The sequence below is a fragment of the Petaurus breviceps genome, unplaced genomic scaffold, assembly GCF_028583685.1.
Source record: "Petaurus breviceps papuanus isolate PSGF00001 unplaced genomic scaffold, PetGlider_PUasm1.0 90925, whole genome shotgun sequence".
Taxonomy (NCBI): Eukaryota; Metazoa; Chordata; class Mammalia; order Diprotodontia; family Petauridae; genus Petaurus; species Petaurus breviceps.
This window is the reverse complement of record NW_027187380.1, coordinates 22,401,055-22,426,110: the sequence shown is the minus strand read 5'-3', so window position 1 is coordinate 22,426,110 and position 25,056 is coordinate 22,401,055. Positions and strand designations below refer to the sequence as shown.

General features: G+C 36.1%; 1 protein-coding gene across 6 annotated transcripts in view; it reads right to left on the bottom strand.

Annotated features, from left to right (window-relative positions):
- The window catches only part of LOC138152592 (ATP-binding cassette sub-family A member 10-like), a 118,531-nt gene that overhangs the window by 91,564 nt on the left and 1,911 nt on the right, over positions 1-25,056 (bottom strand). For 2 of the 6 annotated variants that reach the window (XR_011166139.1, XM_069076550.1), the window contains exons 2-10: positions 21,982-22,083; positions 20,456-20,660; positions 16,735-16,884; positions 9,395-9,498; positions 8,497-8,723; positions 3,630-3,771; positions 3,171-3,356; positions 2,549-2,696; positions 1,492-1,657 (exon numbers count right to left, since the gene is read on the bottom strand). Coding sequence is in view for 5 of the 6 variants with exons in the window: in XM_069076550.1 (XP_068932651.1) it covers positions 1,492-1,657; positions 2,549-2,696; positions 3,171-3,356; positions 3,630-3,771; positions 8,497-8,723; positions 9,395-9,498; positions 16,735-16,884; positions 20,456-20,660; positions 21,982-22,077 (1,424 nt within the window). In the remaining variant the exon portion in view is untranslated. Of the gene's footprint in view, positions 1-1,491; positions 1,658-2,548; positions 2,697-3,170; positions 3,357-3,629; positions 3,772-8,496; positions 8,724-9,394; positions 9,499-16,734; positions 16,885-20,455; positions 20,661-21,981; positions 22,084-23,602; positions 23,797-25,056 lie in introns of those variants that run through there. The other 4 variants (XM_069076551.1, XM_069076554.1, XM_069076552.1 and 1 more) reach the window with 4 other exon arrangements.

The following is a 25,056-nucleotide window of genomic DNA, read 5'->3' as shown; positions in this document are numbered from 1 at the left end:
GAACGCTTTCACAACTTTTGTTAATTTCTAATTAGGTACCAAATAATGAGGGTTGTGATCCCCTCTGGCTCTAAGAAAGGTATATATACTCTGAGGTTAGCATTTTATTTTAGGGATCACTCATTGGAAGAGTGTTCTTGTGATTTGACCAGATGAGACTCTGGGTAGCCGTTAATGAACCTTTGAAAAAACCCAGATGCTGGTGCTTCTCTTTCTGGTGACTATTAATGTATTGCCCTGGTCAGATAGTTGTATCTGTCTGTTGATCTATACTAATTTCTCAGACAGTTAGAAACCTTGTCTGTTGGTCTTTTTTTCTCCACTTGTATTTTCTCATCCAGGGTGCTGAACTAATGAATGTAATTTTTAAAAAGATTGTTGACTCCTTAAACAGCTATCTTTCCTAGTAAATCAGATCTAAGAACCTGCACTGGCAGCTATCCTGAGCATGCCAGTGTGGTTGCCATTACATGTAGTCACTTCTTTTCTGGTCCATGCTCTGGTTTTCACCCACGAAGGGCTCTGCTTCCCTGCAGCTACAAACACTAGTGTTCATTTCTGCCCTGGAACATCTCTGGGCTGAGGGTTTCTGAAGATGCTGCTGATGTTGTCATGGCCTCCAAGATCTGCCTTCTGCTGCTGCTGTCAGGTACAGTCCAGGCTGGTTCTCACCCCAATATCACATACCAATCCTCTAAATTCTCTTGGGCTGGAAAAATGTCTCACTTCAACTTTGTGTTTTCTGTGCTATTCCTGAATTTGATTTAGCATATTACTTTAAAGCTGTTTGGAGAGGAACGTTGGGAGAGTTTGGCTAGGTTGCAGCCTCTACTCTGCCATTTTGGCTCTGCCCTCATCACTGTTGTTCTATAAGCGATTGTTTCATTTTGTACTAAGTGTAGGAGAGTAAGCAGATTCTTAGCTGAGTGATTTGGACTATTAAGGTTAGTCCTTTCCCCCAAGGTGGAGGTGGAACATGTGTGCCAACCCCCTTAAATCACAAATGAATGAAGCATTCTGAAATATCTGCTTCCGTGAAATACAGAATAAAGATCCAAAAGGCCAAGGCACAGTGAACCTTGCTATGTTTCCCTTCTCTCTCTTTTTCTCTCTCTCTGTGAAAGTGTTCCCTCCATCTCAGAAGAAAAAAATGGAAAGAGATAAAAAGAGAAGGGAATAGGGTATGAGGTAGGGCTGTTAAAAAAAAGAGGAAGCAAAGAGGTAGAACAAAGTCATGAGGAGGTTCATGATTAAAGATTCACCACATAAGGCAAATATTGAAAATCTTCCTGTACATGAAAATTTTTTATGGAAGTGTTCATTTAAAGCAGGTGTGTGTGTGTGTGTGTGTGTGTGTGTGTGTGTATGTGTTTAGGGGAGATTGAGAGTGAAGTCTGGGAGTTGGTATAGGAAAGGAAAGACTCAGTTTTATATGCTTTACTCTGAATCAGCCTGTCACTTGTCTTTTTGTACACTAAGATAATTAATTACCTGATAGCTTCTTTCCCATGAAATTCCAGAGGCACTGGTTCAAAAGAGTCAGAGTAATATGTAGAGTTATTCTCATTATCCAGTGTCTGATGACCAGCCTTGGGGCGAGGGTTCCAAAATGAAGACTTCAGGAAAAACAAAGGAGAATATTGGTGTCCATATTCACCTAATGAAACAAGACGTAATTAAATAAATATTCAATTTTACAAAAAGTTATCATGTCCCTGTTCTGTGCCTGGATGCAAAGATAAATATGAAATAACCCCATCTTTCATGGAGTTTACATTCTAAGTGGGGGGAGAAGGGGCCTACAGGGTGAGATACAGCAGATACAGTAGACATGAATAAGTAGGTTTCAAGATCAATTGAGGAATGACAGGTAACTTGAAATTGCAGAGTTCTGGGAAAGCTTCGTGGAAAAGGTGAGAATCCTGAACTGAGCCTTGAAGGAAGATAAAGATTTTGAGAGGTAGAGTTCAGGAGGGAAAATGTTCCAGGCCTTTGAATGATTGTAGGAAGAAAATGGAGGATCATGTTTAGGGAACAACTAATAATCCAGCTACAGAGGAATAGAGAGTACAGGAAAGAGCACAGCATGAGAAAAGATGAGAAAATTGAGTTGGAGTTAGATTGTGGAAAATATTAGTTGCCAGGCTAATGACCTTATGTTTTATTTCAGAGACAATAGGGAACAACTGAAAGTTTTTTGCTTACTTTTTTTAAAGCAAGGGAATGCAATGGCAAGACCTGTGCCTTAGGAAGATTACTGTGTTTGCTATGGGAAGGATGCTTTAGAAAGGTTAATATTAGGCCTGTTACACAATTTAACTGAAGAATTTCAAGGAGTAGCTTATAAATAGCTCTAGCAAAGCAGAGCAGGCATAGATGCCTCCAAAGAGTGAAGAAATATGCAGTAATGGAATGGGTTGTTGCCATAAGCACATTTTTTCCTGCCTATAGGGTCAACTCTATTTGTCTTTGTCCTCTGTCAGAATGAAAAACTTTCCCTAATAAGGTGGTGAAAGACATTAAGAATCATGAAAGCACTGTTACTTACGTGGCAAGATTTTTTCAAAATACAAAGTGAGTGCCAAATAGAGAAGATTATCAAAAATCAACATGAAAAATATGGCTAACAATTGATGTGAGTCTCCAGAGGGGTCAGGGAAAGCAAAACCTCTCAAGTTGTAATCCATCTTCATAATCTGAAGGTTTAAAAAATAGCAAATTAAAAAGGAAAAAATAGTACATTTGTAAAAAAATTATTTTGCAGCAGGAATTACAATATGTACATACACTGCTTATCATGACTGGGATTAGTGACATGACTATGTTATAAAAGGGTTAGAATTAACATGAAACATGATCAAGTAGAAAAAAAATCAATGAAGAATTGAAGTATAATTTACTAGTCAAATCCCATTTTTCCTTAAGTTTCATTGAAATTTTAAGAATTATCCCTTGTACATATGAATTAAATGGTTGTAGGAATGGCATTAAGCTTGTTAAGCCCCAGGTAACTCTATAAAATGTATCAATGAAGTTATTTTTTATCTGAATCAGAAGAGATGGAGAGATTCCATACTAATAAAATCATAGATCTTCAACCCCTTAAATTCTACACAGGAAAGAAATTTTGTAAAACTAATAGTAAAAGAGAAATAAATATTTCAACTTACCTGGATCATTCCAAAAATGAAGGCAAAGGGACTTAGGAGACTTAAAATCCATTCCAAAGATGCAGGAAATTGTTGATACAATAAAAGAAATCCCAAGCCTCCCCAATAAGCAGTAAGGAGGAATGTGACCAAGGCAGTAAGTAGAGGTTTCTTAATCAACACACTCATCAGGAAAGCTAATGCTACCTGAAGGAAGAAGAACCTCAGATGACAGCTGAACCTTTGAGAATCCTTTATGGACATCATGCAAGATGAGCCATTATATTACAAAACTAATGTCTGATAAGGTCTTGTCTTTAAAGAGTTTTTCTTGGAATTAATTTTAAAAAGCTTAAAAAGAGTCTTTCTTGGGCAGATACAGAAAAAGAACAGACAAGGGATGACTGTCATGATGTCCTTACTTGACAACATTTGATCTTCCTAAGAACTAATGCAGGGAAAGAAACTTTACATACTCACCAAAGAGAGACCATATAGGAGAAACAAGCTGAAGACCATGAAGTAACCAGTCATGACTACAAGTTCAGAAGATTTTATAATAATGGTCAGCAGATTTGCCAAAATAAAAATGTAGATAGCGTACAGTAAACCCCAGGAAAGCCTATGGTAGAAACACAGTATAATTTCAACATTACATGGTCAGGCAATTCTTTCTACCTTAGAGCAGTTAGGAACCAATTAGTAATTTCTGTTTGAACCCATCTTTTTAGTGAAGTGACTACCAAAAAGAAATGGCAATCATCCTCTTATTGAAGAGACCTAAATTCCCCAACTATCTTTCATTATAGATGATAGATAGATAGATAGATAAATAGATAGATAGATAGATAGATAGATAGATAGATAGATAGATAGATAGATAGATAGATAGATAGATAGATAGATCATAGCTCCAGGGTTGGAAGGGGCCTCAAAGGTCATCTAGTCCAATCCTCTTCATTTTACAGATGAGGAAGCTAAGGCCCAGAGAGGTTGAGTGACTTGCCCAGGGTCACAAAGGCATTAAAGTATCAGAATGGGAATTTTAGTTCAGTTACTCTGACTGTGTCAAGTCAGTTCTCTTTTCCTTATATCTTACTAAGTACAATAAAAGTCTTTCCCATTTTAAAATGAGCCAATTTTGTCTTGTTCCAATTTCCTATGTACCTAGACAAATCACCTATAATATTCTCATTAAAACCCTTCACATGTGAGGTATGCATAACATATAAAGTAATGTTGTACAATTTTTAAATTTAATGAAATAGAACTGACATGTGGCAAATGTGTTTTGTCCTCCCATATAGTCACCTTTGGAATCTATGCACATGACTTCTGGAGTGCTGACATTTCTCAAAACATTCACGGAACTCCTCATTTTGACAATTTGCCCTTGAAAACAAGCACCATTACTTTAGGGTCACATGTCCTTCTTGACCCAAGCAGTGTTATTCAGCTTGCTGAGTCACCATAAGAATATTGTCTTCCCCTCAAAAGTCCAAGAATTTCCATTACTATGGGTATTTATGAGAATTTGGCACATGTCCTGAATGAATTTTTCAAAAGAGTGTATTGTCCTACAAGAGGGCAAAGTTCATGATATTATAGGACAAGTCAGGTAAAGAAGCTTTATTGCCTTTGCAAGCCATGGATGGTGAAATGAGATAATCCCAAAGGGAAAATCTCTGTCATTTAAGTGAGCTCAGCATCCCAGTCATTTCTCACTAGCATATATAGAATAAAGTGTCCATTCAAAGAAAGGTGAGAGAGAACAGGATTCTTTTCTTTTTTTTCTACATCTTGTAAACTTGTCCATTGCAATATTAAGGACACTGGTGATGTTGCAAGAATGTTATGAAAAGCCTTGAAAATGGACTGGGAGGAGGGGAGGAATAAACCTCCTACATAGGGCAAGGAAGTGATTTGCTCAATTCACACCAAAATGGAAGCTAATTATTTTTTTTATTATTGTCAACTCAAACACCAAAAACACAAATACAGAATGGAGAAAAGAAACAAAAATATATCATAAACTTTTAAATATTGGAACTTAAATACGAAATAAGAAAGAAAAAAATGTCATGTTCATAGCAGAACATAAAAGAGGATTCAATATATGTAACAAATTTCCATTTCAAAAAGGCTGTATGATAAATAATAAATGTTATGTTGACAGTTGTCCATCTTTACCTCCTTGTGAGTTTTCTTTTGTTCTTTACTTTGCACTTTTTAACTTTATTCGTTTTTCTCTCTTCCACCCCCAGAAGGCTAAAATAAAGTTTAGATAAGCTTCTCTATAGCTTTAGATATATACATGCACATATTCATATATAGACATATACTTTCCCAAACATATTCTAGTCCTGATCTTTGCTTTTATGTTTTTGCATATCTTTTGTTTCCTATCCCTCCTGCCTCCTCTACTTCACTTCTACTCACTACTTTGCCCTACTATTACTTGCCTAACCCCCTCCAAGGATCCCTCCCCTATCCTCCCATTCCCATGAATCTAAACACTCTTCTATAACCCCTTTTTACCTATTCCCTCACTCTCTCCTCTAAAGATCCCTCCCTTATCCTCTCTCCCTTCTCTATGCACCTACTGTTTTATTTCTTCTGAATTTAGAAGACTTTTATCCTCTTCTAATACATAACAATATGTACTGTTCCCTCTTAAACCTATTTCCAATGAAAGGTTATCAGAACTACCTGCCCTCCTCCACCATCTAAGTCCTCTGTATCAGTTCTTCCTCTTGCACCTCATTTGTATAAAATAATTACAGAGAGGATTCTGAAAAGATGATGGAGTAGGTCAGAAAATTCCAGTCTCCCATGATTTTCCCCCACAAAAGAGTTGAAATAGCACCTTAGAGACAACAAAGTATGGGTGAAGATAAATAAGAATAGGAACACAGGAGCAGCTAGGTGGCGCAGTGAATAGAGCACCAGCCCTGGAGTCAGGAGGACCTGAGTTCAAATTCGACCGCAGACACAACACAAAAACTAGTCATGTGACCTTAGGCAAGTCACTTACCCCCAATTGTCCTCCAAAAAGCAAAAAAAAAGAATAAGGGCACAACTGGATTTTCCTGGAACAATTTGAGAAGACTGGAAGAAAAATCCCAGGATGAGGTTTGGTCCCTATGAGTAAACACCTCCAGGTTAGGTACTGCCTTAACAGCAAGCAGCAAGTTCTAGGGCTAGTTTGAGTGGTTGCATCAGCCCCAGTTACAGGAACTTTTACCCCCAATGTGGAGGGGAGTTGGCATTTGAGCCTGGGAAGATTGGGGGAAGTAGAAACAGAAAAAATTAATTGATCACAGCTTAAAAGAAATCCTATGAGGAAAACTCATAGGACTATTATATTCAAATTCTGAAACCCCCAACTCAAGGATAAAAATATTAAAAGCATCAAGATTAAAACAATTTAAATATAATGATGATGCCACAATTAGAATTAAACAAGACCTTATAGCAGAAATATTAAAGAACTGCAGATCTTTGAACACAATATATCAAAGAGTAAAGGAACTGGGGCTACGATAGAAAATATCATACCCTACAAAGTTAAGTATTATCCTGAATGGAAAGAAAACAGGCATTTGATAAACTCTCAGACTTTCAAGACTGTTAAAAAAATCCTGAAGAAGATTTAACACATAAGAACAAGAGCAATATAAAGTACATACCAAAGACTGATTATAAGGGATTCATAAGGACAGACTGTTTACTTTTTATATATGTAAAATGTGTATCTAAGATTCTTATTAATTGGGTCGCTTATAGGAAAGATTGGGGTAAATCTGAGTATGATGTGAATTTAAAAAGCAAAACCATTTAGGAAAAGTTAAAATGGAGGTTAATTCTAAAATGAAGTTACACTCGTCAAAAGAGTGAAGCTACACTGAATCTTCTCTCTTTGCCTCCATAAGGAGTTCCAAATATGTTTTTGAAAAATAGCAGCTTTTTTACACTAAGTTTAGAACCTCTGAAGATGATGGTTGTGAAGGAGAAAACAGTCTGCTCTAGTGAAAAGAACACTAGATTTAAAGACAAAGAACCTGGATTCAAATTTAAGTTCTGTTGCTTACTGTTTGACTAATTATTTAATCTTTTTGAGGCTCCATTTACCCATTTGTAAAATGGAAGGATGTAACAGGTAATCTCTATGATTCCAGTTCTAGTTTCTATGAAAAACTCCAATCCTCAGTTTGTTCATTTGTCAAATGGTAATGATAATACTACTCATGCTACCTACCAGGGTGGAGGGGATTGTTATAGGGAAAATACTTGGTAGATTTTAATAAAGCACAATTAGAACATTAGTTATTATTACTATTTGGTTGCAAAAGTGTTGGCATTGCCAAAAACAACAATAGCACCCAGTTCCATTAAAGTCATATAACTATTTAACTTTATTACTCTATTCACTATCCCTTTGACTTTCCAGTCTAAAATATCTTCCTGGGTCACCACTACCTTATATTGGTTTTCTTCGTTTGTTAGAATATAAGCTCATTGAGGTCAGTAGCTGCCTTTCTTCTAGTATTTGCACCCCTAAGACTTAGCAATGCTTCTTTAATTAATTGATTTATTCATTGATTCATTTAACACTCTCCTTAGCTTTACCTCGTGGAGGCTAAGAAGTCTCAATTCTACAACCTAGTCTGATAGGATCTAATACCTTCAAGGTCTTCCAATATATTTTCCATTCAGGATTTGCCCAATACTTTGAAGGTCTTTTTCTAGGTGTTCTAATATTTGACAGATACAAGTATAATATGGGGGTTTATATTTTGTCTCCTTTTATGATTAATTCATCTCTTTTTCTAGTCTAGTTTTCTCTAGCCTCAGTAATGATTTTTAGACCACAATAGTTCATTTATTCAAGTCATTATTATGAGGCTAGATAATCTACATGACTATTTCTCCACAGTCTTTTTAAATTGTAGTAAGCCAAAATCATATACCACTCTCTAATGTGTAAGAGAATGCATACAGCAGAAAGATTCCTGCTAGGCCCTTATACCAATATGTTCCAATCTTGTTATTATGTTTTCTTCCATATTGCTGAATTTTATTCAGAATGTGCAAAAAAGCATATCATCTGTATATTATCTGTTCTGGGAGAAAAACAAATCAATTCATTAAATGTCATAAGACCCCAATCCCTGTGCATATAGGTGGGCATAGGTCTTTTAAATGGTAGGAATGTATTTTTTAAAAGTTACCAATGTATTAAATGTATGAAGTTTAAATCATAATCCTAGAAAAAAAACTGCTAGTATCTAGTTAGCTCCAGTCTTCTATTTATTCATATTATTTGAAAGCAAAATATATAACTTACCAGAAAGCTGAATCCTGGAGGCCCATTATTGTCATATATTTTTTAATCTTTTTTCTCTCTCTTGTAACATTGAGGCATACAAAATATGACATTGGGGAGAAAGAAATTATGTAGACTGCAATGATGATGTCATTAGTGATTCCAAATCGGGAAATGAAAGGAGCCACCTTCATTTTTATACCATGGACTGACATTAACTGCTCCATCACAGAATGGTTTGTTGTGACCTAAAGTGATATATTAACATTAAAAAAATCAACATTTCAATTCAGTGGATATGAAGAAAATGCTATTTTTTATTTTTTCAGTCTTTAGTGATCACACATTTTATATTCTTTAATAATTGGGCAATTTTGATATAGGCTATCAATTAACATTCAATAAATACATTGAGCAAACATTGATTAGCAACTTCTTACCTATAAGGCACAGGGTATGTAAGGATAAAACCCATATAATCCCTGCCTTTAAATTGTTTTCTACTTGGAGATAGGGAGTGAAGGGGGTAGGGGAGAAGAGGGAGAGACAAATCAATTTAGGAATATTTTAGTAAGGTAAAAATACTTTCATGGAAACAGGAAATGTAGCATGGAGGAAGTGATATCTGAGCTTAGCCTTGAGAGAAAAGAAGACTTTTGAAAGTCAGAAGGGGAGGAAATGCTTTCCAGACATGTGAAAATGCCTATGGGGACAGGAAACTTCATATTGAATTTCTGGAACAGCTACTAGTTGAGTTTCACTGGAACACAACATACATGAATAAATATGATATGTGGCTTGGAGTCAAGTGCCAAAATGAGGAATTAAGATTTTGTCTTGGAATTAGGGACCAAGAAAGTGGCATGGTCAGAGTAAACTATATTTATTATTATTAGGATTCTTAAAATTTTATACTTACTTCTATAATAGCAGAATTAATGGCAGCTTGAAGAGCAACAAAACCCCTTTCCCAATATCTTTCAAGTGAGCAACTGATTTCTTCAAAATATTGTGTACAATGTGCTTTAAAGAGAAGCAAAAACATCATTATGAGTTAGGATTACGTCAAGAAGATGCATTTTACTCTGCATCTGCGGAGAATGTTTTTTATATGAAGAAAGAAAGAGAATGAACATTTGTATAGTGCTGTATGTGCCAGGCATTGTGACAAATATTTTTCTCATCTGATGCTCATAAAAACTATGCAAAGTAGTACTATTATTATTCTCATTTTACATTTAAGGAAACTGAGACAAACAGAGGTTAAATGACTTGCCCAGCTAGTAAGAGTCTGAAGTTGAATTTGAACTCAGGTCTTGCTGACTCTAGGTCCTGTGCTCTATTCATTATGCCAACAGCTACCTCTCATTAAACTTACATGGTTTAAAACCATTTTGTTATGTTCAGACATGTTGTATGATAAAATTTGTTAACAAGGACAAAAGCAAAATAGTTTGATTCCTTTTAGGGGTTTGATGGGATGTTAATTCCTTTGGGACCCTGACTTAGAAAATTCTGGAAACTGAGTCTCTATTTAATGATTAGTCTTTACATTGTTTGCTAAGGGAGCCTGAGTTTCATTGTTAAAAGTGGTGGAAGGATATTTTTATAGAAGGAAGTGGGAAATCAAAAAGCATATATATGATAGAATTTTCAAAATTTTTCAAGAAATCAATTTGGTAGAGCTTCCCTGCCCACAATATCCTCCTTATCCAACCAACAACCTCCTCCCTTTTTTCCAAATTGGTCAAGATTTTTTTTAATTCTTAGTTTAAAAACTAAAAAACAAAGCATTTTTTTCAGTGATTCCCCAGTTATTCAAGCATAAAGCATGAAATCCTTATTTGGAATTTAAAGACCTTTATAATCTGAATCCAGCCTACTCTGCCAGGATTATTTCACATGATCCTTTCATAGACAATGTTCTAGCCAAAATGTCCTTTTGGTTATTCCCTTAAGTTGGTATTCCTTTTCCAACAAAAGGGATTCCATTCTATCTTGTGGCTTTGCACAATCTATATTTCATTTTTGGAATGTGTTTCTTTTTTTTTTTTCTTTTGGTGCGTAATAAATGTTTATTGACTAACAGATTTCTTGATGGAAGTATTCTTGGTTCTCATTACTGAGAGTACCTGGGTTTTCCCAGAAGTTGTCCAAATGCTTTTTTTTTCTTTTCAAATGCTTTATTAACCTTTGATTTATATAATTCATTTCCATCAGATTTTGAGTTACAAATTTTCTCCCCTTTTTTCCCCTACCCACCACCCCAAAATAGCAGTCCCACAGGATATTCCCTCCTCCAATCTGCTCTCTCCCATATTTTCTCCCATACCCCTTTCAACTTTTCCAGTGGATCTCTATGCCCCAGTGCCTGTATATGTTATTTCCCAATTAAATGTAAAATAGTATTAATAAGAGTGTATATATATACATATATATAAGCAGTTCAATATAGGTTGTACATGTGTGGCTAATGCAAAACAATAACATACTAGATACATTGTAAAAGACTGACTATATTTCCCTCCCTCCTATCCCACCTCCCACTTGTTCTATTCTCTACTTTGATCCCATCCCTTTTCAAAAGTGGGTGCTTCCAACTTCCCTCCCTCCCCAGCCTGCCCTCCCTTCCATCATCCCCCCCTCTCATCCCCTTCCCCGCCTACTCTCCTGGAGGGTGAGATACCCTATTTAGTGTGTATTTCATTCCCTCCTCAAGCCAAATTCAATGGGAATAAGGTTGACCCATTCCCTTTTGCCTTCCTATTCTTCCCCTCCATTGTAACCATATTCCCTTGCCTCTTCTATATGAGATAGTTTACCCCATTCTGTCTCTCCCCATCTCCTCTCATTATATTCCTCTCTCACCTCTTAATTTCACCTTTTAAGTATCATCCCTTCCTGTTAAATTGGTCCTGTGCCCTCTATCTATGTATACCTGTAAACATATATACACAATTCACATATGTATTCATATGCCCATATACCCTCATATATAGACACACACACACATATATATATGAATATATATTTCTATTCCCTTCAACTACTGAGAAAAGTTACATAAGTTACAATTATTATTTTTCCATGTAGGAATGTTAATAGTTCAACTTTGATAAATTCCTTATGATTTCATTTCCCTGTTTACCTTCTCATGCTTCTCTTGCTTCTTACATCTAAATGTCAAATTTTCTATTCAACTCTGGTTTTTTCAGCAAGAATGCTTGAAAGTCCTCTATTCCACTGAATGACCATATTTTTCCTTGAAACATGATACTCAGTTTTGCTGGGTAGGTGACTCTTGGTTTTGGTCCCAGCTCCTTTGACCTCCAGAATGTCATATTCAAAGCCCTTCGATCCCTTAATGTAGAAGCTTCCAGATCCTGGGTTATCCTGGTTGTGTTTCCACAATATTCAAATAGTTTTTTCCTGGCTTCTTGTAACATTCTCTCCTTAATTTGGGAATTCTGGAATCTGGCTATAATATTCCTAGGAGTTTTCTTTTGGGGATCTTTTTAAGCAGATGATCAGTGGATTCTTTCAACCTCTATTTTGCCCTCTGGTTCTAAAACATCAGGGCAGTTTTCTTTGAGAACTTTCTGGAGGATGATTTCTAGGTTCTTTCTTTGATCATGGCTTTCAGGTAGTCCAATAATTTTTAAATTCTCTCTCCTGGATCTATTTTCCAGGTCAGTGGTTTTTCCCAGGAGATATTTCACATTGCCTTTTATTCTTTCATTTGTTTGGATCTGTTTAACAGCATCTTGATTTCTCATAAAGTCATTAGCTTCCATTTGCTCCAATCTAATTCTGAAGCAATGATTCTCCTCATTGAGCTTTTGAGATTCTTTTTCCATCTGGCAAGTTCAGCTTTTTAAGGCATTCTTCTCCTCATTGCCATTTTGAGCCTCTTTTGCAATTTGAGTTAATCTATTATTCAAGGTGTTATTTTCCTCAGGCAGTCTATTGACTCATTTCAAATTTTCTTGCTTTGTTCTCATTTCTCTTCCCAATTTTTCCTCCACTTCTCTTGTCTGCTTCTTAAGGTCCTCTATGGCCTATAAGAAGCTCATATTTTCCTTTGAAGCTTTTGGTGCAGGAGTTCTGACTTCACTGTCTTCCTCCTGTTCCATGATTTGCTCCTTTTTGTCCCCCAAATAGGACTCTAATGTTGGAATCTTCTGTCTGCTTTGTTTCCTTTGCCTGGTCTTGTCACCCCTCAGTCACTTGACCCCTCGGCTTTTTGCCACAATAGGACTCTGCCACCAGACTTGGGAGCTTTCGTCCCAAATGCTGTGGTTTTCTCAGCTGCTGGAGGTATTAGATGGGTGCCCTCTCTGAGGTCTCCACACACTCTGGAAGCTGGACACACACCCCAGGACCTCCACCTTAGACTTCAATACAGATCCAAGAAGGTTAAAGCAAGAGCGATTACCCCTCAGACTGGTGCTTGGTCCCCCTACACTCTGCAGGCCAGGAGCTGAAGCTCCAATGTGGTGTTGACCCAGGCAGCATCTCAGAGGATTCTCGCCCCGGGGGGAAAAGCCATGCACTCCCACTTACTGGTGCCAAAGTCCAGACTGCACTGACCTCTCACTTTGTCCTTCGCATCTATGTGTTGGTAAATCTGGAAACGGCCACAGCTGCTGCTGATGTGGAGTCCCTCCTGCTGGCAGCTGGTCAGGCCCACGCTGGAGCTAAAGCCTCAGCATGGGGCTGGGCTCAGCTCCCAGAGTGCTGTGCTGGCCAATTCCTGCTGGCCTGCCAGGCTGTCCTCAGTGGGAGGTTAGCTTCTCTGTGTCATTTTGTGCGTTCTGAACCTCCAAAGTTTGTTTACAGTCCCCTTTTTACATGGATTGGGGAAGGTGGAAGCCGGAGCAGCAGGGAGGTCGTGTATCTACTTCGCCATCTTGACTTCATTCTACAACAGAGCATTTTAACATGCACAGCAGAACACATGCCAAAAAGGGATTCTGTGTGAAACTGCACATCTCTACGTTATACTGTTTTCCTCTCTTAAAAAGGTATATAACAAATTCAAGATGTCGCTTTCAAAATTGTCTGTGCTTCTTTCTGAACATACTACTCTTCAGCATATTAAAAAAAATGTTTCAATAGTCCTCTTCTTTTTTTGGTATTGCTACTGATAACTCTGCCCTCCCCTCCCCAACATTACTCCCTCAACTGAAAGAGAAAGAAGGGAAAATATCTTGCAACAAATAAAGTAATATTATGTAAAAATAAATCACGTTCATGTTCAAAAATGCATATTTCATTCTGCACCTGTGTCCATCACTTCTGTGATGAAAGAGACAACACTATTCATCATAAGACCTTTGGGATCTTGGCTTATTGATTTAAATCTTTCAAAATTTTTTTTATTTACAATACTGTTTTCCTTATATAAATTGCTCTCTTGTTTTGCTCACTTCACTCTGTACCAGTTCATACTACTCATGATCCTCTAAAATAATCTATTTCATTATTTCCCTTCCCTTCTCCAGGGTCAACAACTAGTAAATGTCTAAGGAGCTAGTATATGAATATGTCGTCCTTACTCTAGATCTAGGACTCTATATGCCATTCCACCTACCTGCCTTTACAGCAAGTTCTCCCCCCATCTTCTTTTCTACATTATTGCATTTCTTTTACTCTATCTTCACTTTTTTCTCTTCATATACTCAGAACAGAACCAGTTCAATACAAGGAACTCTGTTTTTCTCATTTAACTCTTTTAATGATCTTTGAAAATATTAAGGTTCCAAAGGGACATATTTCTTCTCCATTTATTAGAATGCCAGTACTATATCATCATCACAGCTCCTTCTGTAGTCTTTTGCTTGTATTCCTAAGTCAGTTCTAGTATTTTTATCTGAAATTCTTTAAAATTCTCTGTTTCATGTTAAGTTCATTTTTCCCTATAAGATGATAAATCATCTTTACAGAGTAAGCTATTTTTGCCCAGTTATTTTGCCTTTGGGAATATTGTATTCCAAGATCTCCTCTGATTTACAGTAGAAGCTGCCAGTTCTTGGGTAATTCTGACTGTCATTCCTTGGTAAGTACTCTGTGTTTTTATTTATAGAATTATAATATTTTTTTAATTTTATGTAGGTATCCAGGATTTTGACTATAGCATTGCTCAGGCTTTTTCTTCTGGGGTTTCATTACAGAGATGATCCACTGATTTCTTTTTATCTTCATTTTGTCTTCTAATTGTAATAGATCTGGATAATTTTCACTTAAAATTTCTTGAAATATAGAATTAAGTCCTTCCCCCAGAAACACATACAAAATATGGTTTTCAAGGAGTGCAATGCTTTTAAAATCATCTCTTATTGATCTTTTTTTCCAATTTAGCTCTTTTTAATATAATAATTTACTTTTTTCAATCTTTTTATTTTGTTCTAATATTTCTTGCTATCTCATGTGGTCATTGATTTCCAAATGGTCTTTTCCAGTTTTCAAGTATTTCATAATTTGGATGAGGTTTATGCTTTCTCTTCTAAGCTGTTTATTCTCTTTCCAATTCCTTCAGAGATTTCACTTTTTATTATTTTTTATTATTTCTTCATTTCTTTTAGGTATCTATGTACTTTTTATGAAAAATTATTTTTCCCTTTGAGTCTTTTCTTAGAGTTATTACAGAGTTACTCTCTCCTTTTGGGAGATCTCTAGATCTATGGTCATTTGTTGTACTGGTAGAGGGCTTCTTTGGTTTATGCATCAATCAAGATTTAGTTACTGAGTTGGAACCAAGTATCTGCTCACTGCTATACTTTCAAGAGAGCCGGTCCACCTTGTTTAGTTTTGACCTGGTACCCCTGGGATCTTGTGCTGACCTTCACTTCCTGGGGTTAGCCTCCATCGCCAGATATTTGAGATTTGGAATGATGGATCTTCAGGGCCTATTCTGTCTTCTCAGAACAGAGTGCTATGTACTTCAGAGTTCATGGGCATGGGTTAATGTGCTACAATCTCTCTCTGGTCACTGACCATCCCTAAGGCTTCATGATTACCCTAAGGGTGTCTGGGGAGAATCAGTAGCTCTTGCTACTTCAGGGAATAGAATCTCATAGGATATATGTAGGGAAAAGGAAAGAAGAAAGGAGAAAAACAGTTCTTTCATGTAGACATAGATCTCTTTGCACTGGTTGTATGTGGCTGCAGAGGTATTGACTAAGGTGTTAGAATAAATATCTAATTCCAAACTTATCAGTTAGATGCAGTATGGCTCTCTTACTGCTGGTTCAATAGCCCAGTGCAGCTGAAACAGGTAGAGGTGAGGATAAGTTTGAAGCCATGTGAGTAGGTAAAAATTTTATTAGCATTAAATTAGTAGCAAAAGAAACAATACTGATAGAAAACATGTGATTCTCAAGTGGCTGTTTAAAATACTACATGAATGTGAATCCTTTTACTTATATAACAGTTACAGAGGTCGAATTTACTGTCTTTATAAATAGATGCTTTTTGGTAATAAGAATATAATTATATGCATCTTGGGTAAATTAATGTTTTGAGAATCAACTGCTAAGTCCTTTTTATGGGGGGAAATCTAGCTTTGAACCCTACACTTGGCAAGATACTATTATACTAGTTTAATATTTGATTTAACAATTTTTAATTAATTTATAATTTAATTTAATAATATGATTATACTTAATATAATAAATATTATACTTCTTTTTTATGGGGGAAATCTAATTTTGAACCCTACACTTGGCAAGATACTATTATACTACTATTTTGTAGTAGCCACCCCAGTAGTAGACATAATCCAAAATGAGAAACTTACTTCTTTCTAGAGAGTATATCTTACAGATTTAACCATGAAGAATTAAAGCAAATAACACTTGGTTAAAAGTAAAAATAAGAAAAAAAGGCTGAAAAACCAAGACCACACAATCAAAAATAATTATTGCAACAGTGAAAATATTAAAATAGTATATGTAGAAAACCAAAGGAAATGTTTATTTAAGTTAACCTGATTTTTCTCAAATAATGCCATTTATATAGGCCTATAAAGAGGATATAATAAAATTGGGAAGGAAAATAAATATATTTAATAGGAACTTGTTCACTGAGAGTTATACTCATATGGGAAGGTATTCTTTATTTTCATAAAAATGTACGCTGTTTAAATTTAAGAGTATAATGCATATTATACATCTATGTTGTTTATACCATTGTTTTTATATACTTCATCGCCTCATAATAGTCCCTGGTTTATGAAAAAATAGCCAAAGAGGAAGTCACCTGAATGTTCATTATGTTCATTGAAATATGGCACTCTGTATCCCCATGACTTCAACTCATATGAAAATGTATCATGAAAGATGATTGCCATTGTGTCAAAGTTTCCATGAGATGAAGCTTTTTTGTCTGTTGTCCCAGTGATATTTATTCCTGCCATGCATAAGGAAAAAGTGATTTAAGATGATTAATTCATGTCCAACTAATTTAAGCAAAGTTCCTCGATATATGAAGTAAGTCAACTGTATAGAAGATTCAGATATAGCAGCATGGAAAAAGACATTTCTAATCATCTAGAAATTATAACACATGAAAAATGTATTTTGTCTCATTCTGACCTTTTCAATAAATCACATTTGATCTTAAAATGTCATTTGAGACAATCTATCCAAAAGCATAGACAGTGTAAAGATGCGGCTTAATCGAGCCAGTCAATCGCCTTGATGCCACTCAGCACAGATACTTTTATCAGGTGAAAATAGTTTTGATTAAAGTTGAATGATTTATTTTACTATGAAAAAATTGGAATCAATAATGCTAATAATGAATATCTTCTCATCTTAGGTAGTGGAGAGTCTACATATAGTTGGAAAAAAATGATATAGTCTTATAACAGTTTCACTAGTAAATATCCAAAATGTCTAAAGTGAGTAAACTTCTAGCACTCATTTCCCCACTCTTATAGCTATCACTGTTCTGCTCACTTATCCCTTCTCTTGTCCTAGCCCCAGAGACAAAGCAATTCGTGTGCCTTCAAAGTCAACTTAACTTCTCTTCATTGTAGGAATTTATACAATCTCAAATAACTTTCCCCAAGTATCAATTACAAGCACTGTCAGTTTAGCCTCCTAATTCATCTCTTTTGATAATGGCAACATTCAGTTTCCTTTTTAAAAATGCAGTTTTTAGTTAATTCAGAAGCATTATTTTTTTATGATTCTTCAGATTTTTTCTCTATTAATGGGCAAGGAAGATGATCATAGGATTGTAGATTTAAAGTTGGAAAAGATGACATAAAGTATAACCCTTCTTTATGTAGGGGAGAAAACTAGGGCACAGGAAGATGGTAACTTTGCCTATCACTTGCTTGTCTTTCCTTAACCTGCTCCCTGTTGAAGATCTTTGTACCTTCAAACCCTCAGAACTGCTGACCCTAATACCACTTCATTGCTAAACTGATCCTAAATGCCTTGGAGATTCTCGGCCTATCCTAGCCCTGTGGGGGAAAGCATAGTACTACTTGGTTTTGCTTCTAATGGGAAGAGGAATCTTTGGAGAGCTGGGCCCTCACTATGTCAGCCTACTGAAAGTCAGGTGGGATGGAGCACTATGCATGTAGATTGCTTTCAGTGGGCTTGATGTCTCCATAAATCATTATAATAAATACAAGGTGTAGAAGTGTTACACTGACCAAGATTCCAGACTAATTGCAGGGCTGATGACACTGAAGTAAGCTTCAGTAAGAACTTGGTTCAGGTTCAAGAATAGAAAAACTAATGATGTTCCTGGTAAACTCTGAGAATATTGGTAAATGGGATGGGCTGAACAGGGCTTTGTCTCAGGTCACTGAAATTTAGAAGGTTATTGCCATTTACATTTCTTCAGCAAAGTAGGAAAACTAGATCTTAGTACTTTATTAGTAAATTAAAAATCATTAAATAGGTATCGGAGATGCTGTTCATTCCCTCATTGTACCCAAGCAAAGCTCCCCCTGAATTTATATCTCCTCTCTCATTATTCCCTTTCCCTAAATAGAGTCCTGAGGTTAAAACAAGAGAAGGGAGAAACAAAGAAACGAGGAAAGGATGATGACTTAATAGCAGATTGGGGAATCTCCATCTTATTAAAGTCCATCTTATTAAAAGGGTTCATTTTATTCTAAGCCTAAGGGTCTTCAGCATATAGAAGATTTTTAGTGTAACAAAAGTAAGATTAGAATAAAAAACTCAAAGGGAGATGGGGGATTGGAGTTCCTTAGTTTAGAATGAAGCAATACACATGATACATGAGCACTATACACTGTTTGTCTTTCCTGAGTACTTATTGGGAAACTTAATCTTGATAGGCAATGAAAACAAATTAGCTGGAAACTGCATTTTTCTAAGCCTGGAAGAAAAATTTCATCTGACTGAGGCAAAAGAGGATGGTGTACGAGGGGTGGGGGACCTGCAACCTTGAGGTTATACATGACCTAGGTCCTCAAGTGCAGCCTTTTGACTGAGTCCAAGTTTTACAGAACAAATCCCTTTATTAAGGAGATTTATTCTGTGAAGTTTGGATTCAGTCAAAGGGCTGCACTTGAGGGCCTAGAGGGCCATGTGTGGCCTCAAGGCCACAGGCTACCAACCCCTGCTGTGTAGACCATAGCTATAACTATTTGAATGAAGGGTGGGAGTGGGAAGAAGCTCTAATAAACTTTTCTGGCTTGTTATGGAAAGGTCTTCCGTTTTCTCTAGAACTTTTCTTAGCTCAGTACAGAGGGTGTGATAGAGGATGTGATTTGGTCCTGACATCCTTTTGGTTAGGGATGGAGGAACTGATTGTGATTTTATTCCTGTAGGTATTTCTCTGTATGGAAAATCTTTACAATGATATAGGTCAATAAATAAATTATTAAATTATTAAATACTTGTTACATGTCAGGCATGCTAGGTGCTGGCAATACACATTTTAAAAAATGAGTCAGTACCTCTCCCTTATAGGATTCAACATGTCTAAAAATTAGTAAATACAAAATAAATACACAGTCAAGTGAGGAGTGCTAAAATTGAGGGATATCAGGAAAGATCTCTCAGCTTGAGCTAAGCCTCGAAGGGAGCTAGGGGTTCCAAGAAGTGGAAGTGAGAATGAAAACAGTCCAGGCACAGGCAATGGAGGTGGAAGATAGAATATTATGTAGGGGATATACATAGGGATAATATATCATACAGGCCATTTTGGCTGCAGAATAAAGTATTTTAGGGAGAGACTGAAAAGATAGTCTGAGGCTAGATTACTTACCATCAGCAGCTCATAGTCTTAGAGAATTGATTGGGACGCTGAGAATTTAAGTAACTAGTGTATAAGAAACTTGAGACAGCTCAAGAACTTAAACCTTCCTGTCCTAAAAGCTAGTATCTATCTACTATGCAACACCGTCTTCCTACATATTAGCTATGTACTCAATCATTCAGATGAGTAGCAAAGAGATCTTGCAGAAGGTCTGCTGAAATCCACTTCCCCTTCAAGGAATGAGCCTTAAATTTATTGGTTTCAGAAAGAAATGTTCTCTAAATTAGGCCCTTCCTGGGTGAGATAGAGACATAAACCATAGAGTATTTATTAAAATGGATATATCTATAACCAATCTTTATCAAGAATATTGAACTATTTTAAATATACCCTCCTGGCATTAATCTAGTTTTAGAAAAAGGGTAAATATGCAGTCTTGAATCTTCTGAAATCAGATACAAGAATACTGAAAAATCAATTATTTTTAACTTGTTCTAACCCAGGGGTGGGGAACCTGTGGCCCCGAGGTCACATGTGGCTCTCTAGGTCCTCAAGTATGGCCCTTGTCTTCAATCATAGGGCCATATCTGGTCTAATCTAAGTTTGTTAGAATATGTTATGATAGAAGAGTTAACTCATTCTATACATTTAATCTCAGATTAAACATGTTTATCTTTATAATAAAATAGGATAATAACACCAAATATTTGCTCTGAGCTGTTAGAGAACATACCTTTCATAAAGGAAGGTAAAGCCACTTTATCTATTATTTGTTGAGTTATATTGGTGACTGGCATATATTTAACCTGAAATTCAGAATCATTAAATTTATCTATGCGTCCTAGGTCTACTGGAGGCACTTCAGAAAGTTGAGAGTATAAAGTAAATAATCCAATCAGGAAGAGTTGCAGGCACAGAAACAACGAAAGAAGCCATTCCTATATAACACAAGAGAAAAAGAAATTAGAAAGTGTTCACTTTTTTTGTTCCACTAAGTTTCTATTTCTAAGCAGATACATTTACAAGACAAGGCAGAGGGAAAATAGAATAAGGAAGACACAATATAATTGGCCTATCAAAAGCAAAACAAATAAATATTAATAATAGTAAGGTAACTACAATAATAACTCATATAACATTTTAAAGTTTATGAAGCACCCTCCTCTAACATTCAAAATTAACAGTATTTTTTTTAGGTATCTTGGGTCCTGTTCACCTATTCATTTTTCTGCTTATTTCCAATTCCCGATGTTCTTCTCTGTGGTCCCTTTAAATATATGTTACCTGGGAACTGAGAAAATAACTATAATTTCACCTAATTTAAGTAAGAGTGAGAGTAAGACCTGTACGAGTTCTTGGTAATGCTAAAAAAAAATGTGCATTGAATGATGAACTCTCTGAGTAGACAGGATTAAGAAGTAATGGGATGTTCTGTTTTGGGGACCAGTTCTCATCACTTTGTTCATAGCTACTTTGTCCCTGTTCCAGTAATTGTGACCTGGGGAAACCTACACATTAGGCAATGTAGAAAGTAATCAGTATCTTTGTGATGATGGCCAGATCCAGGTATTTGTAACTCAACAGAGTGTCACAGAACTTGGGGTCAATGTAGTGTTTTATCAGGATTAAAAAACCCTTGCAAAATGAGGTTTTCCATTTCTGCCAACCAACACTTTCATAATCCTTCCAACCTAACCAGTGTTTTCATCATAATGTACCTTGATGAGCAGTTGAAGCAGAGACTAGCTATTTATTTGTCCATTAAAACATTAAGTTCTATGCTGGTTAGCATTTTTGTTGTTGCAGGCCCAGAAACTGAGTCTGAGCTAAGCAGAATGGTTTTGCGTGATTTGATGATTTGGGAAAGTGCTACTTCTACTTCATGCCTTTTTTCAATGGCACCTTTAATTTGAAATTTTTCCTTATGCTAAAACATTTGTAAGCATACACAATCTAAAATTAAACCAACCTAGCTTTTCAGTATAAAATAAGCACATAAATAGTAGTATAGAATGAAGAAATGCATGTATGCTGCCTGAGAGGCACATCTTCCTTTACCAAAAGAGATGTAGCTTTGTTGTTCTTTATTTTTGTTTTGCTTTTAGAAAATAAATTTAATTTTTTCAATGATCAAATATTTACTTTTATCCATTGCCCTCCTCTTTTCTATTCTGCTTAAAAAATAGAAGCAAAATCCTCATAATAAATATGTAGTTGAGAAAAAAAACAAGAACAACATAAAATTACTTTTAATCATACCAGGAAACTCTCTCTTTTCATCCTCCATTTTTTAATTATATTCTTACACAGAAGTGCTCGAGTTTGTTGGAAAATAGTTATCTTTCTTTTAATCATTTTGACCTGTTTGTTACAAAGGGAGAGAAAACATTGTAAATGTTGTGGCATATATATGTATATGTACATACATATCTATATATACATATATATGACAGAAAGAAATTGTTTTGTTTTTCAAACAGAAAAAAATGTTTAATTATCATCACTTTGTTATCCTTTCAAATGTATTCTTGTGCATTCAAAGGAGAAATGTTGGAAAATATAGCAAGTAAATTCCTTGAGGGCAGACATAATTTTGTTTTTCTCTTTCTATTCCTAGCCAAGTGTACTATGCTTGCCACACAGTTAGTGCTGAAGAAATGTTTGTTGATTTGATCGATAGTGAACTCTTTTAGGGACATTTCACAGTATAGTAGTATAGATTTACTGTATTCCATTTCACAAATACTAGTACAGATTTACTGAAAGGTAAGTTAATCCTAAAAGTTAGCATTTCACCAATGTTGTTTACTGACTTCAGGGGAATATCACTGGATGTTGAGAGAAACACTGGCAGTAAATGTCATCCCTCCTACATTATTCTCATTTCTGAAATCAGTTGATAGACAATCAGGAATGCATGGGCTCTAACCCCTGAGGATACTTTTTTAAACCACTTAGTAAGCTCTTTAGAGGCAATTAGGTGGCACAGTGGCTAGAGTACTGGGCCTGAAGTCAGGAATACCCAAGTTCAAATCCTACCTCAGACAATTATGAGGACCAAATGAGGTAATATTTGTAAAGTAATTAGCACAATGACTAGCATCTTAGCATTTAAAGTACTTAATAAATGCATGTTCCCTTTCCCTCCTCCCATTTTGTTTTTAGAAATATGAGAGAAATTGCAATAAAAAAGTGTTTTCTTGGTCCCTGGGGAAAAAGAGTTTAGAAACTTCCCCTTTTATCAGTTCTTTCCTTTTGGATCATCCCTCACCTACTCACAGAATAGGTGACAAGAAAATCTTTAACAAGAAAATCTTATCTTTTACTACTCTCAAGGAATTGTTTAGTGAAATTACTTTTTGATGCCCTTAGAAAGTGCATTTCAGCTGACTTAAGAAAAGAGAATAATGTCAGAGGAATGACATTTACTGCCAGTGTTTCTCTGAATACCTAAGTGATATTTCCCTGAAAGTCATTTGGCACTGTTGGTTGAATGCTAACATTTAAAGCTTAACTTACTTTTCACTAAATCACTACTATTAAGTATGAAGCAAAGGAATATTTTTGCTCTGAAAGAGTCACAATAACGTTCATAAACATTGGTGGCACCCTCATCAATTCACTTTCTGCATGTGAAATCAACATAGACCCAACAACAAGGTCTGAGAAATCAACACAAATCATCAGTATGGTCCCAGGACCTCTGAAAACATAAGCAAGACCCTCCTCCAGGATTTCTGTATGTTTAATACAACAAGAAAATCCTCTTTCAGGGCTTCTGAACCAGCAGCAAAGGTCCCAGGGCTTCTATAACAGCACCATCATCCTCTATCAGCAGATGAATCTTACAAAGTAACATCAAAACAGACAGACAAAGTACCAGCACCACAGCTGTGCCTTCTTCTAGTTTTCCTCTCTTCTCATTTCTCAGTTCTTCTCAGTTCTCAGTTCAGTTCTCAATTCTCAATTCTGTTCTCAATTTTTCTCTCTCTCCAGCAGTAATAGCTCAGCCTCCACACTGCTCTTTCCCAGCAGTTCTGGCCTCTCTCAGCTTGGGCTTTTCCTTATATATGGTATTAGCTCCTCCCTGGTCTGCTCCTTCCTGTTACGTCAACAAGTTCATCCCACTGTGGGATTCACAAGTTTTGGATCTTAATACTTAACACGATCATGAACTTGAAACAAGGTGCTAAGTACCTGTTTGCTTAACAATCCAAGGGGCATGGAAGAACTTCAAATTCCATTATTATTATACCCCCATACTTCCAGTTACTTAGGCTGGCAACCTAGTCAGGTGCCATTTTTGACTCCTTACTTTTTCTTATGCCAGTAATTGTTCTGTTTCCAAAGTCGGTAGATGTTACCTTCACAGAATCTCTGCCTTCTCTCTTCTGATACTCACAGCATTTTGGTGTAAGCTTTCATCACTTCTGCCTATACTGTTGCGATAATTTGATGATTAGTCTGACTGCCACAAATTTCTCCCAATTCCAGTCTATTCTCCACTTTGTTGTCAAAGTGGTTTTCCTAAAACATTTTACCATGTCATTCCTTCCCACCCCAACTCAATGAACTCCAGTGGCTCCCTATTACTTTTGAGATCAAATAAAAAATCTTCTGTTGGTCATTCAAAGACATCTGTGATTCTTCTTTCCCTTCCACACCTATCTAGTCTTCTTACACCTTATACCTCTAGCTAAAATCCTGTATTCTATAAGAAGCCTTTCCTGATGTCCCTTTATTCTAGTGCAGGTGTGGTGAACTTGTGACCTTGAGGCCACACATGGCCCTCTAGGTCCTCAAATGTAGCCCTTTGACTGAATCCAAACTTCAGAGAACAAATCCCTTTAATAAAAGGATTTACTCTGTAAAACTTGGACTCAGTCAAAAGGCTGCACTTGAGGACCTAGGTCATGTGTAACCTCAAGGTTGCAGGTCCCCCACCCCTCGTACACATCAAAAGGCCACAACCAAGGCCCTAGACAGTCATGTGTGGCCTCAAGGCCACAGGTTCCCCACCCCCATTTGCTTTCTTTACGCTGATTATCTCTAATTTATGCTATCCATAGCTTGTTTGTACATAGTTGCTTGTATGGTATCTCCACATCAGACAATCATCATTTTGGGAGCAGTGTTTGCCTTTCTTTGCATCCCCTGATCTTAGCACATTTGACACATAGTGCTTAAGAAATGCTTACCAACTGACAGTAATTTGGAGCAATTAGAAAATCATTTTTGTGGTAGAGAAGAGAAATGAAGGAAATCACTGACAATTTTTTAAAAAATTGAAATTTTTATAAAATTGTATTTAGTTTGAGCAAATAAAAATGTCTT